We start from the raw sequence: 16,488 nt of genomic DNA, 5'->3' as shown, positions 1-16,488 counted from the left end.
CTGAGCCAGCAATGGCACTCGGGAGCTCATCCCTTCCCCCCCTTTGCCCTTGCATGGCCTCCAGGGCACTTCCCCATATTCTAGTCCATTGGCTACATCTTTTTATTACTCTCTGCTGGACAACAGTGCAAAAGGGTAGTGGAATGGCAGGCTTCTACTGGAGCAAGCTGGTGCACCTTGACTTTAACCCTCACAATTATAGCTATGGGACCTTAGCTTACTTCTCCTTATGCTTCAGTTTCTCCAGCAACTGATTAAACTTCTAACTGCTTAGAGCTGCAAATAGAAATGTCTTCAGCTGTCAGCACCTTATTTTCAACTGTAAAACGCTTAAAGATTCTAGAGCCATGCCCATTTACCAATTCTGTTTCTCAAACTCTGACATGGCATATTATCTGCATGGCATTGGAATGTCTCTCTCTAGAATTTACCCAGTTAACTTGTGAACCCTCCCCCCAATGGCCACCACCCACTCTCGAAGACCTGATGATCTCAAGAATGAAGTTACAGCACCAACTGCTCACATACATGTGACACATGTATACATTTGGAGTGGGACAGTGCTGAAGGGCCTACCTTCAAAATGCATCCAGATCACAAACTTGTACCTTCCACACGGGGCCGCTGTTCTCTTGACAGCTCCCAGTCTGTTCCTTATAAAAGGTTTTAGAACCCAGCACTCCTTCCATTGCACACCCGACTGCCACAACCTTCCCTATATTCATCTGTCAATCCTCGGAGACTGCTCTACCAGTCTCTTGTGGTTCCTCAAGGCAAATAAAGTTGCTTCTTAATCCAGGTTGCCCTTTGCTGGTGGACCTGAAATGCCAGATTTCCGTACTTACGTGGATTATTTTCCTTTATCCTCTACTTGGGTTTCTTTCTCAAAGCTACTTTCTCCAAATGCCCACTCTAGCCACCGTACTGACAATGGTGCACTTCAGTATCTTCACCCGCTAACACACCTCTACTTTCTTTCTTCAATGCAAGGGCTTCATGTGATCTTTATTACTTATTTTCCAGAGGAATGGACACACTAGGGAAACCGATCTCACTTTGTCCACTCTGCTCTTTAGTTCCTGGAAGGATACTTGGTACCAAGTAGGTCCCCAGTAGACATGGACCCATGAGTAACACTCATTTGGATAGTGGTTACAGAGGTGGTGACCAACCTTATCAACAAGGTACTTTCCCCCGAGGAGTAGAGGCTACAGGTACCAAAGTGTTGAGAATCTTTTCAACATAAACCCTGGAGATTCTGAACTTTGAAAACACTGCATTTCCCCCCTTCTTTTTCTATTCCTAACTGCAATTGTCTATCACTGTTGCTCTTTAACTTTGACCAACATACGGTCACTGTAGTATTTCCCATTGGGCAGGGTGGTTAGGTGGGTGGTGTTTCTTATACATGAGGGAACTTCATTTCTTTAGGTGTACTGCTGGGAATCCAGCAGACAGCACACAAGAGCCCAGCCCACTACCAATGACCCTCAATTTCTCACTAGTCCTTGCTCATCTGCAGGTAAATACACACATGTATTTATTTAATCAACCCATCAACAGGACATTTGTTTTGATATCCTACCTTCAGAAAGCTGGCACAAGAATACAATCAACATGTGGGTTTCCTACCCTAGATTTACCAAGTCACAGTATTTAAGGGCTTCCCCTTGAGAACAACCCCAGGCAATGCTTGCAGTGGACTGTGTTGAAAGTTGGTGAAAACTTAAGGAGCTAATTTTCAAGAATGAGAGAGAGCACATTTCACTCACTGTTAAAAACAGGACCTTACATGCCAGAGCGAGCTCTGCGAGGAGTTGGAAGAAGCCACACACTGAGATGTCTCATCTACTTGAGCAAATGGCATACTATACACTGATGCAAGAATTGTAATGAAGTCTGAGCACCGGCAATCTTTAAAGATGCTCTGAATTTTTTTAAACAAAATAAGACACTGTATGGCTAATTAGCCTCCAGCATTTATAACTACTTTAAAAAGTTAATCCATGTGCTACTTGCTAAGTACCGCAAGGTAAAGGACAGATAGGTACGATAACTGAGTCTCACTACTGGGTAGGACACTTGCCAGAAGTTAATCTTCCATTACTCAATGTCTGTAGGCAGTGTTAGCTAGAGTCACCTGCGTCTATGAAATCCTTTCTAGATTCCCAAGTTTCTGCCCTCCCACTCTCAAGGTGTCCCTCAAAACAAGGTGAAAGGCTCACTTCAGGCTAGTCAACACCAGGAAGGTAACACGGCCTCAGGGGACATGGAGACAATGTAGTACCTGGAAGTTTCCTGTAAGATTCTCCTCACGCTCTGTTGGACATGCTTTTGCCTTCTGAGATAACATGTTGTATTTATGTATAAAAAGTTTTATCCTAGGCAAATTTCTGTTGCAGAGTGACATTACTTTTGTATCACTCACAAAACAACATTGTATATATTAAGCTGAAGGGACCATAATGAGCACTTCCAAACCATTAAAGGAACAACACTGAGGCAGGAACTTTTAACGCTTCCCAAAGAACACTTTCATAAGACAGTGTCAATGGGCTTTTTGGTATATCCTCCTAGCTTGTAATTTAGTATAACCATATTAAAGTTCAGTATTAAAGTATTAAAATACAGACATTGTTTTAAAAAAACTAGGCATTACTCTTTAAAAAACTATAATTTCTCTAATTTTCTCTTCCCCCCCCTTTTTTATTGGATTTTTAAAATAATTTTCTCTTGAAAGTCTGTTCTTTAATATTAACGATTGTTAACATTAAAATTTAAAATATTAAATAACAGATTGTTACTTTAATGTTCTAATTTAAATATTGTTAAAATCACTAGTTATAAAAATTATAAAATTCAAGAGTGAGCAGCAAACTCCACAGCTAAACGATCAGAAACTAAATACCCATTTTCAAACAACACCAAAATAGGGTTAAGACTATTACTCTTCTAGGTACATATTAGGGTTCTTAATATAAAAATCAAACATTTGATATAATTTACAAAGCAATTGAGTCCTCAGTTTCTCTTGAGAAGACCTAGTCTGAGATCCACTCCATGCCTGCTATAGCTATGTAGGGACTCAGTGTGCCAAGCGATCCACGGGCAACTCAGCTAAGTAGCCGCCATGTGAGTCCTGCTTCAAAACCACGGGACATCGAAAAGAAAAGTAATCTTACGTGTAGTATTACTCTCAAAGTGAGAGGTCATTTATAAACATCACCATCTGCAGCTGCGTAACAAAGGCAGGGAGGGTGTGACAGGAATGGACAAGTGATGTCTGTCAGGAGAAGGCTTTACTGTCCCACAAAAAGAATCAATTCCAGCTGCAGAGTTTGTGTCTTGAAACATATTCTGGAGATCCTTGTAACACAGGACAGATAGGAGGTAACACAAACACATTTTTTGTGTACTTTTTTTTATTGTTTGGAACACCAAAGTAACCCAAACTTTACATTTACAATTAGCTTTTTAATAAATGTGCTATACATCACAGTAGCAATACACATCATACAAAGGTTCCGAAAGGCAAACACAGACGTTTATACAATCAAAGAAAGACTGGAATTGCCACCGTCCATCTTCTCTCCTAGGTGACTGACAACTGCAGATGCCATCTTTAGCTTTAACAAAGCACTATGGGTTTCAGCTACTTTGGCCCATGAGATACTAAATCTAGTACTCTTTAAAATCAAGTAATAATGAATAATAGTTGTTGTATGCCTAGTCATTTATATTTTCAAATGATAATTTTAAAGAATCAGAATGTTCTCAAAAATATGGTGGAAAACTTGGGTCCTTCTGAATTCAGCGTTGCTTTTTGGGTCATGGGAGTGGAGTGGAGGGCCTAAGCTCAGCTCTAGTAAGAGGCTGCTCTCTCTTAACCAGCATCCAAACTCAAGCCTGAGGACAGAGTTCTCGAACAACCCCAAGGCACTCCACTATCCTTCCCACTAGTTAGGCCTCAACATGAGATTTTGGTCTGCTTATCTAGTAAGCTGTGCTACCTCAAAACTACTGGCACACATCAGAAATAACTGTGCCAATGATACATGTGGAGAACACTACTGGATAACTACTGCAGAAAGACCTGCCATACTGAGTTGTGTTATAAAATAAAATGCTGCTCTGATTTAACGTATTTTCTGAGCATATCAGATAATGGAGCGTGAGTACTTGCGATCTAGTCTTCTGAACCTTAGAACACACAAGCAACTATACAAAGATAGACTGTTGTTCACAGTGTGCTTTCTACCTGAGAGCACACAAGAGCTGATGACCTAGAGTCCAGCAGGGTCAGCAGACTGCAGAGGCAGTGCTTCTCTCTAGATGTCCTCAGTCCTCCTACCGTTTCTTACCTGTGACAGCTAAGTGCCTCCCAGGTGGCAGGCATTCTGTGTTAACCACTGAATCATCACCATTCCCTCATGTGTCCATGTATTTCCCTTTACAGACGAGGAAATGGGACTTCGGCATTAGCCTCTAGGAAGAGTGTTCTGGTCAACATAGCATCTCATTTTACAGCCTTATGGAAACATCAGAGCACCAAGAAAAGAGGGAATACCTAGTCACTAAGTCCCCACAAGGGGGAACACCACCACCTGCACCCAGCTCGTGGTCCACTGGTACTGTGACAGCATAGTGTGATTCTTGCGTTCCTCAATCAAAGTGGTGGAACTGTGATGCTCTTGAATAAATTCTCCTTTATTCGAATGCATATGGAAACACAACAACAGCACCTTACTTGTTAAAAAGCTCACCCGCCAGGCAGGAGGGGCACAGGTGAACACTGTGACAGTTACTGGTGATGGGTATGTCCAAGGGTCGGCTTCCTTTGTGATTCTTGTGACAGAAGACAATGTGAGAAGAGTGCTGGGATGGTGGGTGTGAGGGACTAGTCCTACCATGCCATTGGCCCTGGGATGAGAACAACGGCCGTTTGGGTGGACACCCACTCACTCACCTCGTCAAAGGGCTTGCTCTACTACAGGGTGAAAACCAGCTCAGGAATGTTTTCACAATAAACTTCTGATTAAACCTTTGTAATAATAAGAAAACCAAAGCTTATTTATTTCTCTGAAAGGTCAAGATTTATGTTACTATCTTTGTTGTTTCAAGATTTCTTTCTTAGAGACAGGGGCTTGTTATGTAGCTCAGGCTGGTCTCCAACTCAAGATCCTTGGACTGCAGCCTCCCGAGTGAGTTCTGGGTATACAGTGCCACAAAGCCCAGCATGTTTCCAGATTTCTGACTGAAGGCATGCACAAGATTTTCCTTCTGTTAACGGAAACTAGACTATTCAATGTTAGTTTAAAGTACTTATTTTAATAAAATAGTTTCCATTTTTATATTATTTTAAACCTTCCAGGATTTGAAACTACCTTCAAACTTCAATTTTTGTCTTAAAAGTTATAAACAAAGACGATTAGAAGTGAAGAGCCCTACATTAAGTCACTCATTTACCTACCCCCCTTAATCACAGAAACCAGTGACCTCTCTCATGACCTTCCATCCTGTGAGGGGAAGGATAAATGGAAAGGCCAAGAGGCAATTAGAACCGTGGAGGGAGATTCGGTGCTCTGCAGCCGTGCTGTGCTTACCATGTTAAACTTTTAAGCTTACGAACTTTTGTTTTATTTCATGTTGGTTGCAAAAGTTAAGTCTGTTTGTTGGTGGTAAGAAATAAAGGGCAGGGTCTTCAGGATCTGGGGTAAACAGAAGCAGGTACTCACTCCCAACAGCAGTACCTATAAGCAGGCTAGCAAACTCTTAGAGATTATAACTCTTGGATCTTTCTACTCACTCAGTAAAGTTATGAAGTCCGAAGAAAACCACACATGTACACAACTTTGTAAGTTACAGGCAGCCTGTCAACTACAGACCTTAGACAAGTTGTTTTTCAAGTCAGAGGTATGCACAGGTGGACATGGGAAGGGCTGATTAGAAAACTGCATCTGATTCAGATTCTAAGATTCTCATGCAAGTACTTTAGAAATACAGAAAAAGTCCTATCCAAGCGAGGCCAGGTCATACTGGTGTGCCACGGTGCTTCTCTGCCATCCCCATATAGGGCAACCCTCGAAGCGCCCTGCATTAAACAAATCACCTTCCCAGATCCTTCTCTAACATTCTTTTTCCTGTTTACTATGGAAATTCAAAGTAAAGCTCATTATAAGCCCTAAAGTGCAGCCAGAACGAGGGCATATAGCCATTTAAAAAGAAATTGGTATGTTTATCATAAATTAGTTGCATGCACAAAGAAGACATTTCAATCCAGAAGCTCTTGGAGAAGAGTAAAGTGCTTTATCTGAAATCAGCATCCCAAGTCCCATATCCCAGGTCACCAGTTGATCCTTTTCTAAAGCTATGTAAGGTTCTGAGAGCAAATGTACACACACACACACACACACACACACACACACACACACACACACACACACACACACACACGTATACCTCTGAAAATAAAATGGACTCACACTCATAAGAACTAACTTCCCATTAGGAGAATCAAATGTTGATTATACTTGGTAATATCACTTCAAGTATGACTTACTACCTTAAAAGATGGTCTAGTATAAAAACTATGTGATGGGAAGCATGTAAGGGACATGAGGGTAACTGTAAAGCCTCCAGGCTGACCTCTCCCTGACTGCAGTGGTAAGGTTGTGGAAAGGAGCAACTGCAGCAGAAGAAAAGCAAGGAGCTAGTGAGAAAGGCCTCCCACTCCACCTCCACTGTACAGCTCTCACTGGAAGACGCCATTTTGCTAGGACTGTCAGATATGTTTGTCAGTCTATGTACTTCAAAAGCTCCCAAAGTCCAGGGGTTTCAGATAGATAAGAAGAGAGAAATATCTACAAGGAGCCAGCTGCTAGAGCTGGAAGTATGGAATCATATTAATCAAGAACACAACTGTAACAATTACTTTCACAGAAAGTAATCACATTTGTATACCAAATTAACACATGCAGATGGAAATGTTTTATTCAGGACAACTAGGCATAAGGTCACCTGGTAAAAACAACTGCACAAACCATTTAAGATCTTCCTCAGAGGAACACGGCATTGGGCGTTACTTTGCCAAAATTCACAGTATTTTTAAAGAGCCAAACTTGAAGGGGAAAAAGTACCAATAAAAGAATAATGAACTTACCAAGCAGTGAAACGGGCTGGGTTACAGGAGGGGTGGGCAGACTCGTGGGTGCAGCAGGTGGCCCAGCAGAACCATACATTTTCGCACTGTCAGCAGACTCGGCATTTCCTCTAGCCCCAGACACCACTGTTGGAATGGGATTTCCAATAGATAAGTCTTTTGTAGTGTCTTCATTTATACCAGCGATAGTAGCTAAGGAATAATCACATTGACATGTGAAGCTGAGTGATTAGTCACGCTCCCGGTCAACAACCTGTCCCAGACTACAGACCCTCCTATTTGTTCCCATTCCCTCCTACCCAACTCCAAGACGTCAAGTCAGCATAGAGGAAAGACATGCTTACAGTTTGGGATGCTTATTGGTGGAGTGTGAGGTGGAGGAATGGATACTGGTGGAGTTATAGGAGGTGGGGGTCCAGGAGGAAGAAAACCTAGAGTAAGAAAAACCATGTCAACTCCTGCTACATGATTCTATCTCAGAGCCTAAAAGAGTATTCCCAGTTGAGTCGGTGTACCTGGTGGTAAATGCATTGGGTTGAATCCTGGGCGCAAAAATGGTGGTGGAGGAGGAGGAGGAGGAGGAACACCAGGGCCAAAGCCTGGAGGGGGGATCCCCAAGGGAGGAGTGAAAGCAGGCGGCTGGAGAGCACCAACAACAGGAGGGCCCGGCTGATGCGGTGGGACCTAGAAAAATGAAAACCATACTTAGCTGCTTCCAGTCTATGTGTGCCAAGAAAATAAAAGCAGGAGCTTTTAAATTGTCATTATACCACTACATTTATTAGAATAATGAGACAGTAGGCAACCTGTGCCTACCTAAATGCTGTAGCGCTAAGCTCTGCTCTCTCCTGTAGGATGGCCATTCTGACTGGCATCAATTAGTGTTCTGACAGTACAGCACGTCTGAAGATACTCCAGGACTGAAATTTTAAAAAACTGGAAATGCAGAAAGGATAGCTGGCAATATACTTGGTAAATTAATAAGATGAATTATCCCAGAGTCAAACTGTACTGCCTTTCTGGTTATCTAAGCGTTCTAAACTGGAAACCTGCCAACTTGAAGTAAGTTTGAGACTAAGTGAGCTGATACACACTCAGTGATGGTGTCTGACACTGAACACCAACAAATGCAACTCGGGAGTTTAAAACCACCAATAAGCCAGAGAGGTGTATCAGCTCATGTAGTCCTAGCACTTGGGAAACAGATAGAAAAAGCCAAGTTGGAGGGTGGCCTAGGCTACATGACAACAAACATGGAATGACTCCATCTTCCACAAAGCAGCTGGGGCTTGGGAAATGTGTATCTGAGTTCAGCACAGTGTAACTCCCTGACAAATGAAGGCCTAGTAAGAAGCAAAATAACATCCACGGCAGTTATGGATTTCATCTCTAGGACATTATAAATCAGGGCACTGAATATACATTATAAATCAGGGCACTGAATAATCTACACACTTGTGAAACAATCTAAATTTAATCTGGTTTTATTAATATTTATGAAAAAAGCTGGAGTTTACAAATAGATTTAATACCAAAAACAGAGGACACTACTATGTGTGTCTACTCACTTTTTATTTAGACAGAACAGTGAGATTTCAAAAGCAACCTTTCAGACCTTTGAAGGTTAGCCCATGTTCTCAGCATCTCACCTGTGGAGGTGGTACTGTTATAGGTGCAGGAACAGGAAGGGCAGGCACAGGCACAGGTACAGGCTTAGGGATGGGGGACACTGGCTCTGTGTGGGAGGCTTCTGCACCTCCATTTTGGGCAACTTCATTTTCAGGCTTTTTGGGGATGCCTTTCCAATCTGTGAATTAAACAATGGTAACAATAAATATTTGCCATTTTCATGTATAACTTCAAATATATAAAGATGAAAATTAAAGATTAGAAAATATTAGCTTCGGGCTGGAGAGATGGCTCAGTGGTTAAGAGCACTGACTGCTCTTTTCAAGATCTTGAGTTCAATTCCCAGCAAACACATGGTGGCTCACAATCATCTGTAATGGGATCTGATGCCCTCTTCTGGTGTCTGAAGAAAGTGACAGTGTGCTCATACATGAAATAAATATATTAATTGAAAAAGAAAATATTAGTGTCACTAAACAAATGTGTTACTATTTTTAGTAATTATGTAAATGAACAAGTAACAATAGATCTGGGAAACAGATGGACCCGGATGACATGGCCAGTTCTAACAGCCATTCTCTCAGTCACTCCAATAGTAAACACTAACAGAGCCCTTTCACCTCTTTTGTTATCTTCTAAGAAAGGAAAATCCAGAAAGTTATCGTCCCATTCTGTATTCCAGGGCTTTCCTGGTTAGTAATCTTCTATGTCATCAATAAAACCTCCTAGGACCATGACTTCCAGAGTCCCTTCCACTGGCTGAGTCTCTTTATCCTGCCACAAGCATACACCTGGACATGGTACGTTTATTTGTCTGATGAGAAATACAATCTGGCTCCTTCCTGTAAGTGAAAGTGCTGTGCAAATGGGGAGGGGGAGCAGGGTGTCCCTGCTTTTGGTTGTCAACACGCTTCACACATCCTTTATTCCCACAGCAACCTTACTACTAACTTGGCACTTGTAATATCTGTATCCACAAACAACTCAACTTCCTGGTCTAATATATTTCGTGTGTGTGTGTGTGTGTGTGTGTGTGTGTGTGTGTGTATTTGTGTGAGCGCGCGTGCACGCGTGTCTGTCTGTCTGTCTGTCTGTTCTCTGGATATTTACATTTTTCTAAAGAAATTATTTCTGAATCATGGAATAAACCATAATACAGAGGTGAATGTCATCCTATCTTACTAGTACAGCATCTCTCTCTAATCAAGGAGCCCAAACCTAAGTAAGATGCTGTGGTGCTGAAAGTGTTCTGATCTGGGGGCCCTGTGCATCAGTCAGTTTGTGCCAATGAGGAGTAACGAGGACTAAGTTGTCTGTTTTCAGTGCAAAGGTCTACTTAACCATGAGCCTCACGATCTCTACAGTTCATACTTCTCCACTACAGTCACGTTATACAGAGAAAGATCACAGTGTCTTCAATTTTCAAGAGAGGCAGTCTCCTGCCTGGGACTTAATCTGTCACATGACCATGACCTGTCAGTGACAGATGGGTCTGCTTACCTGGGTTAAGTGTGTCACTGTCCAACATGCCTCCTTCACAGAAACTCTCCAGCTCCTCAGCTTTGACTTTGTCCCACGGAATGTAAGTAACACCAAGTTCAACATCCCAATACTGTTTATAATCCGCCTTTATTCCTTTGTTTAAGGCCCAGGCAATCTACAATCGGTGAAAATACACAAAGAAAGGAAACAAAGTCATAAATCTTCAGTCTGCTACTCTCCATCATTCTACTGGAGCAGCCTGGACTCGCTGTCCCTGGATATTAAGATTCTCCTTGAGAATCAGATGAATGGTTCTGCTATCTTCCCATTCTGTCTCAGGATAAAAATCTCTATACATTCCTCACAGCCAGCACATAGTGGAGAAAGATCGAGTTATCAGGGAGAAGCCCAACACACTGGACACCGCTTTTCAGAGTCTACAGAGAGGGCAACATCTTTTTTCAGTCTACATTAGAGTAGAATCAGGAAGTAATTGCAGCAGCACCGAATCTGACTCCTCAGAGGGCAGCTGTCCATGCGCTTCTAATATTCTTTACTTTTGTTGGGTTTTGGTTTTTTTCAGAGTTAATTCTAAGAAGGGGTGGTAAACCTTAAGTTGTGAAATATCTACATTTTTATATAAGAAAATATTTTATTAGAAAATATCCTTAAAGCACCAATTAGAGCTAGACAGACGAGGCACTGTATGCTGCAATTCCAGGACTCAGGAGGAAGATGGAGGAAGATCAGGAGTTCAAAGCCAGCCTGGTAAGTTAAGTACATAAATAAATAAGGTGGCTGGAGGTATAATGGTTACCTAGTATACATTAAGAGCCCTGGTTAAATTCCTACTACTTTATTAAAAAAATAAATCGTATCAATTAGATTTTTATGTTAGCTAGGTATTGTTAGTACACATCTTTAATCCCAACACTCAGAGGAAGCAGAAATAAGCAGATCTCTGTGAGTTCAAGGCCAGCCTTGTCTACAGACCAAGTTCCAGGATAGCCAGGGCTACACAAAGTAACCCTGTCTCAAAACAAGAAAGCTCGTTAGCTTAGCAATAAACTGACTCCTAATGACATTCTGCTATACCCACAGACCAACTCCTGCCCTAGCCATCTCCAGAGAAGGATTTTTTTTTTTTTTTTTTTTTTTTTGGAATTGATAGGAAATAAAGACCAGCATCCATGGGCTACCTTCATTAAACCCTCCCCTCAGGGTTCAAGGAACTATGTGGAAGAGAAGGTGGAAAAAATTTAGAGCCAGCGGGGCCTGGGTAACTCCAACTGTTGTACTGATGCACCTATGAAATCAGACATGGCAGCATGTCCTGCACAGGTTCAAGCCAGATAGGGTGCCAGCTCGAAGAAGTAGAAGCCAGGCTCCTGCCTCTAACCAAGAAGTTACTGAAACTGACATCTGCTTGCAAAAGAGGCATTAGTTTTTCCAAAGGAGCCTCACTGTGTTTATTACCCTCAGAGGAGGCCCCATGCCCAGTAGTGCATGGCTGACTTCAAAACAAACTCTTTTTCTAAGGGGTGAGGGTAGACTTTTTATCTCTAGCTGCTTTGGGCACTTTTGTCTTAGTGACTTTTTGCTTGTGTGTTTGGGTTTCTGATTTTGAGGAGGGTGTAATGTTTTCTGTGCTTTTCCCAATCTCATTTTATTGCTTGTTTTCCAGACCAGGGGTGTGGTGTGGTTGGGGGGGCCATGGAGATTCGGGAGGGAGGTGGAATCTGGAAGAAGCAGGGGGAGAAGAAAAGCTTGATAAGAATACACTACATTAAAACACTAAGAATCGGGCTGGAGAGATGGCTCAGTGGTTAAGAGCACCCGACTGTTCTTCCAGAGGTCATGAGTTCAATTCCCAGCAACCACATGGTGGCTCACAACCATCTGTAAAGAGATCCAATGCCCTCTTCTGGTGTACCTGAAGACAGCTACAGTGTACTTATATATAATAAATAAATAAATCTTTAAAAAAAAAAAAAAAAAACCACTAAGAATCTAAGAAAATTGTTACATAAACTTTTATGTTGGTTAACATTAAGGTAACGTTTTGTTCTAGCTGTGATACTGTGGTTTAGGAGGTAGCTTTTATGACTTAAGCCATTCCCAAGCAGAAAATTACAACTGAAAGAAAACCTCCAACAACAATATATTTACACGTGAAACCCTTTTATAAATGATAAAAATGTACCTTTATGGATTTCTGGTTCACTTTATAGTTTCCTCGGCTCAGTTTCTGCAGGGCACGGTATGCATCTTGCCTATGAACCATAACTATGTAGGCGCAGCCCCTGGGAGGAATCATCTAAGGGGATCAAAGAACAGGACAGAGGATTTAGCCACAGCCGTTCTCCTTCACCAGGGCTTTACAGTGCGAGGAAGGGTCCAGGCACTGAAGCACACAGGCACACACGCACAACAACGTCTCAGACCCCAGAACCACCACCGAAACAGGAAGAACCTGTGCTGTTCAATGTTGGCAATTCAAATTTGGTCTTAATTAAACCGTGCAAATGTTGTTACAGACTTTCCTAGAAAGGTAGTTTAACTTAAACATTGCTGTCTGAGAAACATCTACTACAGAGAATGTGAAGGGAAGCTGCACCTGAGCGCTCAAGGCCTCAGTCTCAAAGACAACTGAGCACACCTGCTTAGCCAGCACCTTACAAGCCGTAAGTACTCACGTTAATTGATTCAATTGGACCAAACTCTTCTAAGAGACTGGCAACATCCTGCTGAGTAGTCCTTTTGTCCAGCTGTCCCACCCACAGTGTGGTGCTGCAAACTGAAAGTAAATCAGTGGTTACAATCCAACAGCACTGCACATTAGCAAGTGTCATTACCACAGGGCACCCCGGTGCCACCGAAAGTTTAAATAGAAAACCCCATGTATAAAGTATATAAACTTAAAAGTAGGTATTTAGAAACTAAACCAGGACACAAGAATTGGAAAAGCAATGGTCTCTCTGTGACTAGACCGAAAAATGCCTATGAAGCCTCAGGCCCTAACAGCAGTGACATCTGCCAGCAAGAACAGAACAAAGGGCTAGAACCAAACAACCCAGCCTTAACAAGCAGCCGCCCATTCCTAGCTTTCATGCAGTTTATCTGTATGGTGGCTCCTATGTAAAAGCCTCGCTTTAAATACCCACTGATCACTGTTATGATTTAAAGTGTAATAGTTAATGATGTACAAGAATATGCCTACTATGTATGTTCTCAAAATGATGACGACCCAGCTAACACAGTCTAGAATCTTCATCAAAGAGGGAAGTAGCTGTGCCAGTGGAAAGACACACCTCCTATGTGCAGAAGCACTAGAAAGACCATGTAGTACATAAGTCAGACATACATACACAAACCCTATTCAGTATAAAACTCAACCACGATACTGAACCATTTATGGCTTTGCTAACAGTCATAAAACTATCTTAAAGCCACAGCATGAGAAAGAATAAAGGGAGGGTGAAGACAGTTTCACTAGTTACCACTTGCAGTCTCTGACTTGATCTGAGGGAGGCCTTTCTGCCGCCGCTCCCTCTCTTTTTCTCGGTCCCGTCTTTCTTGAGAGCGAGAGCGAGGCGAGTGCCGGCGCCTATCCCTGGACCGGGACCGAGACCGACGGTGGCGGGATCTCCGAGACCTAGAGCCAGACCTAGATCTTCTTCTTTTTGGTGACCTAATATATTTCCAAAGATGGATAGCACACAGAGAAAGGGGAAAATGCACATACTAAGTTAAAGAATCCACAAGTACACGAATCAACATTTGGATCTGTACGAACTCAGAAACAGGGAATATACAAGGGTATAATTTATACAAAATAAATAAGGCTGGTGTCGTGTTACTGTGTTCTATGTTTAGCATCTCTAACACTACCACAACTCCATCTCCATGGTCTAAGAAGTCCATGCTCTGCTCAGGGCTGGGTACACTGCTGCTCCTCTCCCTTTCTTGTGAACTGTGACTTCAATATGTCATTTCCACTTCTGTTGTCAGCACAGAACTTACAACTCCTGGAACACCACACACACACACACACACACACACACATATACACCATACACCCACCTACACCACACCCACCACACATACATACATACATACACACACACACACACACGCGCACACGCACACACACACACACTCTAAGTCACTCAAACAAAATGTGGGTAAAATTGGTGACACAATAGTACTTGGTTTTGGGGAGGGGGTGTCTTTTTAAGGGCAGGGTCTCATGTATACCAAGCTAGTCTCAAACCTCTGATGCCTCACTGCTGGAATTGTAGGCATGCAATACCAGACCTAGTTCAAGCAATCTCGTGATTGAGTCCAGGGGTCTTAGGCACATGAGGTAAGTACTCTGACTTAGCTAAAACCCCAGACTTGATTAAAAAAACAAAATAAAATCAGTATTATTTCTGGTACCTTCTCCTTGTGTACCAACTGTTACTATTTTGAACATCAGAAAAACCTAAAGCTGGTTGACATCCGTTTAATCACAGCATCCAAAGGGCAGGGGTAGGCGGACTGCTCTTAATTCAAGGCTATACACTGAGTCTGTACATTGAGTCCCCTGACAGTCAGGGCTATACAGTAAGACCCTATCTAACAACGACAGAAACAACAAGAAGCAGCAGTGTAATGAGGTCTCCCAGTCTTCTTAGATCAGAGCCATAGCTCATCCTTTAAGTTACCTGGATGCTGACCTGGATCTCGACTTTCTGCTCTCAGGCACATGCCGCTTAACCTCTGTGACACAAGGCTGCTCTACTTCCATTTCCTTTTAAAAAAAAATTGGAAAAATCAGAAATTTAGAAACTGTAAGATATACACATACATACTAATTTTTTGGTTCTCAGATCAAATGTTTACTAGTCACCATTAATAAAAAACAAAATCTTTCACAGTGTTTGCAAACTAAGGGGGAAGTTCTCTACTTGTGGAAGTTACTTTGTATAAATCACATATCGTTTTAACAAAACACCAACCAACACTGTAAACTAGGCACTGGCTGAAGAACCTCTTCCTTCCTCTAGCTCAAAGCCCACACTTGATAGTGCTGTGGTATGGACTTACTCTAAACTGTTGGAGCACCCAGGGAAGAACTAGTGAGTGACACCAAACAAACAGCAACAAACAACAAGGAAAGTGTGCAGACCAACCTCACAGACTATTACCTGCTGGTGTGGCTTTTGTGAATGGGGTTCATTTTGTGGTTGAAAAGTAGGTTGGAAAGTTGGCTGTACTGGTGGAGTTGGAGGCATTCCAGGCTGGGGCATTCCAGGCTGGGGCATTCCAGGCTGGGGCATCCCGGGCTGGGGCAACCCAGGCTGAGGCATCCCGGGCTGGGGCATCCCGGGCTGAGGCATCCCGGGCTGGGGCAACCCGGGCTGAGGCATCCCGGGCTGAGGCAACCCGGGCTGGGGCATCCCGGGCTGAGGCAACCCGGGCTGAGGCATCCCGGGCTGGGGCATCCCGGGCTGGGGCATCCCGGGCTGAGGCATGGGAGGAAATGGAGGTGGTGCAGAGAGAAGCCCAAATCCTGGCATCTGTCCGTTAGGAGGAAGTGGGACCTTTGGTTTTAAAGAAGCATTAAATCTATTAAGTAACAGCAACAAAAATAGTTTTGAAAAACTTTAATACATTTTAATTAAGAAAAGCTACCCAGTTTATGTGTAACTTTTTTCTAAACCATCATTATATATTCAAGTATGACATACTTGACAAGTTCCTTAGCTCATTCAGAATTCTTTTTTTAAGATTTATTCATTTATTATATATAAGTACACTGTAGCTATCTTCAGACACACCAGAAGAGGGCATGGGATCTCTTTACAGATGGTTGTGAGCCACCATGTGGTTGCTGGGAATTGAACTCAGAACCATTGGAAGAGCAGTCGGGGCTCTTAACTGCTGAGCCATCTCTCCAGACCCTCATTCAGAATTCTAAACAGTGATTTAAGTAAGGTGCAGCTTTATTTACACAAGGTGGCAATGACAGGCTAACCTTAGCCAAGGAGGGGCTTGATTGAGAATTTCTTCTTTCAACTTTTAAACAGTAATTGAGCTTTTTAGAAGAAAAATTAGCTTTAAGAAGTGGTTTCTTGATTCCTTGAAAAAAATTGTGTTTGCTAGGCATGATGGTGTGTGCACCAGAGTGTACATGAGTTAAAGACCAGGCTGGTCTACGATGCAAAACAAAA

The 16,488-nt window shown here is 42.5% G+C and overlaps 1 protein-coding gene across 1 annotated transcript in view; it reads right to left on the bottom strand.

Moving 5' to 3' along the window:
* The window catches only part of Scaf4 (SR-related CTD associated factor 4), a 55,959-nt gene that overhangs the window by 6,585 nt on the left and 32,886 nt on the right, over nucleotides 1-16,488 (bottom strand). Inside the window, exons 10-19 of the mRNA XM_032900459.1 lie at nucleotides 15,463-15,858; nucleotides 14,980-15,065; nucleotides 13,771-13,961; nucleotides 12,967-13,067; nucleotides 12,474-12,587; nucleotides 10,289-10,445; nucleotides 8,809-8,966; nucleotides 7,675-7,843; nucleotides 7,504-7,590; nucleotides 7,160-7,351 (exon numbers count right to left, since the gene is read on the bottom strand). Of these exons, the coding sequence (XP_032756350.1) occupies nucleotides 7,160-7,351; nucleotides 7,504-7,590; nucleotides 7,675-7,843; nucleotides 8,809-8,966; nucleotides 10,289-10,445; nucleotides 12,474-12,587; nucleotides 12,967-13,067; nucleotides 13,771-13,961; nucleotides 14,980-15,065; nucleotides 15,463-15,858 (1,651 nt within the window). The remainder of the gene's footprint in view (nucleotides 1-7,159; nucleotides 7,352-7,503; nucleotides 7,591-7,674; nucleotides 7,844-8,808; nucleotides 8,967-10,288; nucleotides 10,446-12,473; nucleotides 12,588-12,966; nucleotides 13,068-13,770; nucleotides 13,962-14,979; nucleotides 15,066-15,462; nucleotides 15,859-16,488) is intronic.

This window comes from Rattus rattus, chromosome 4 (genome assembly GCF_011064425.1).
Source record: "Rattus rattus isolate New Zealand chromosome 4, Rrattus_CSIRO_v1, whole genome shotgun sequence".
NCBI classification, from domain to species: Eukaryota; Metazoa; Chordata; class Mammalia; order Rodentia; family Muridae; genus Rattus; species Rattus rattus.
Note: the sequence above shows the minus strand (reverse complement) of the source record. Positions and strands in the feature narration are given on the sequence as shown.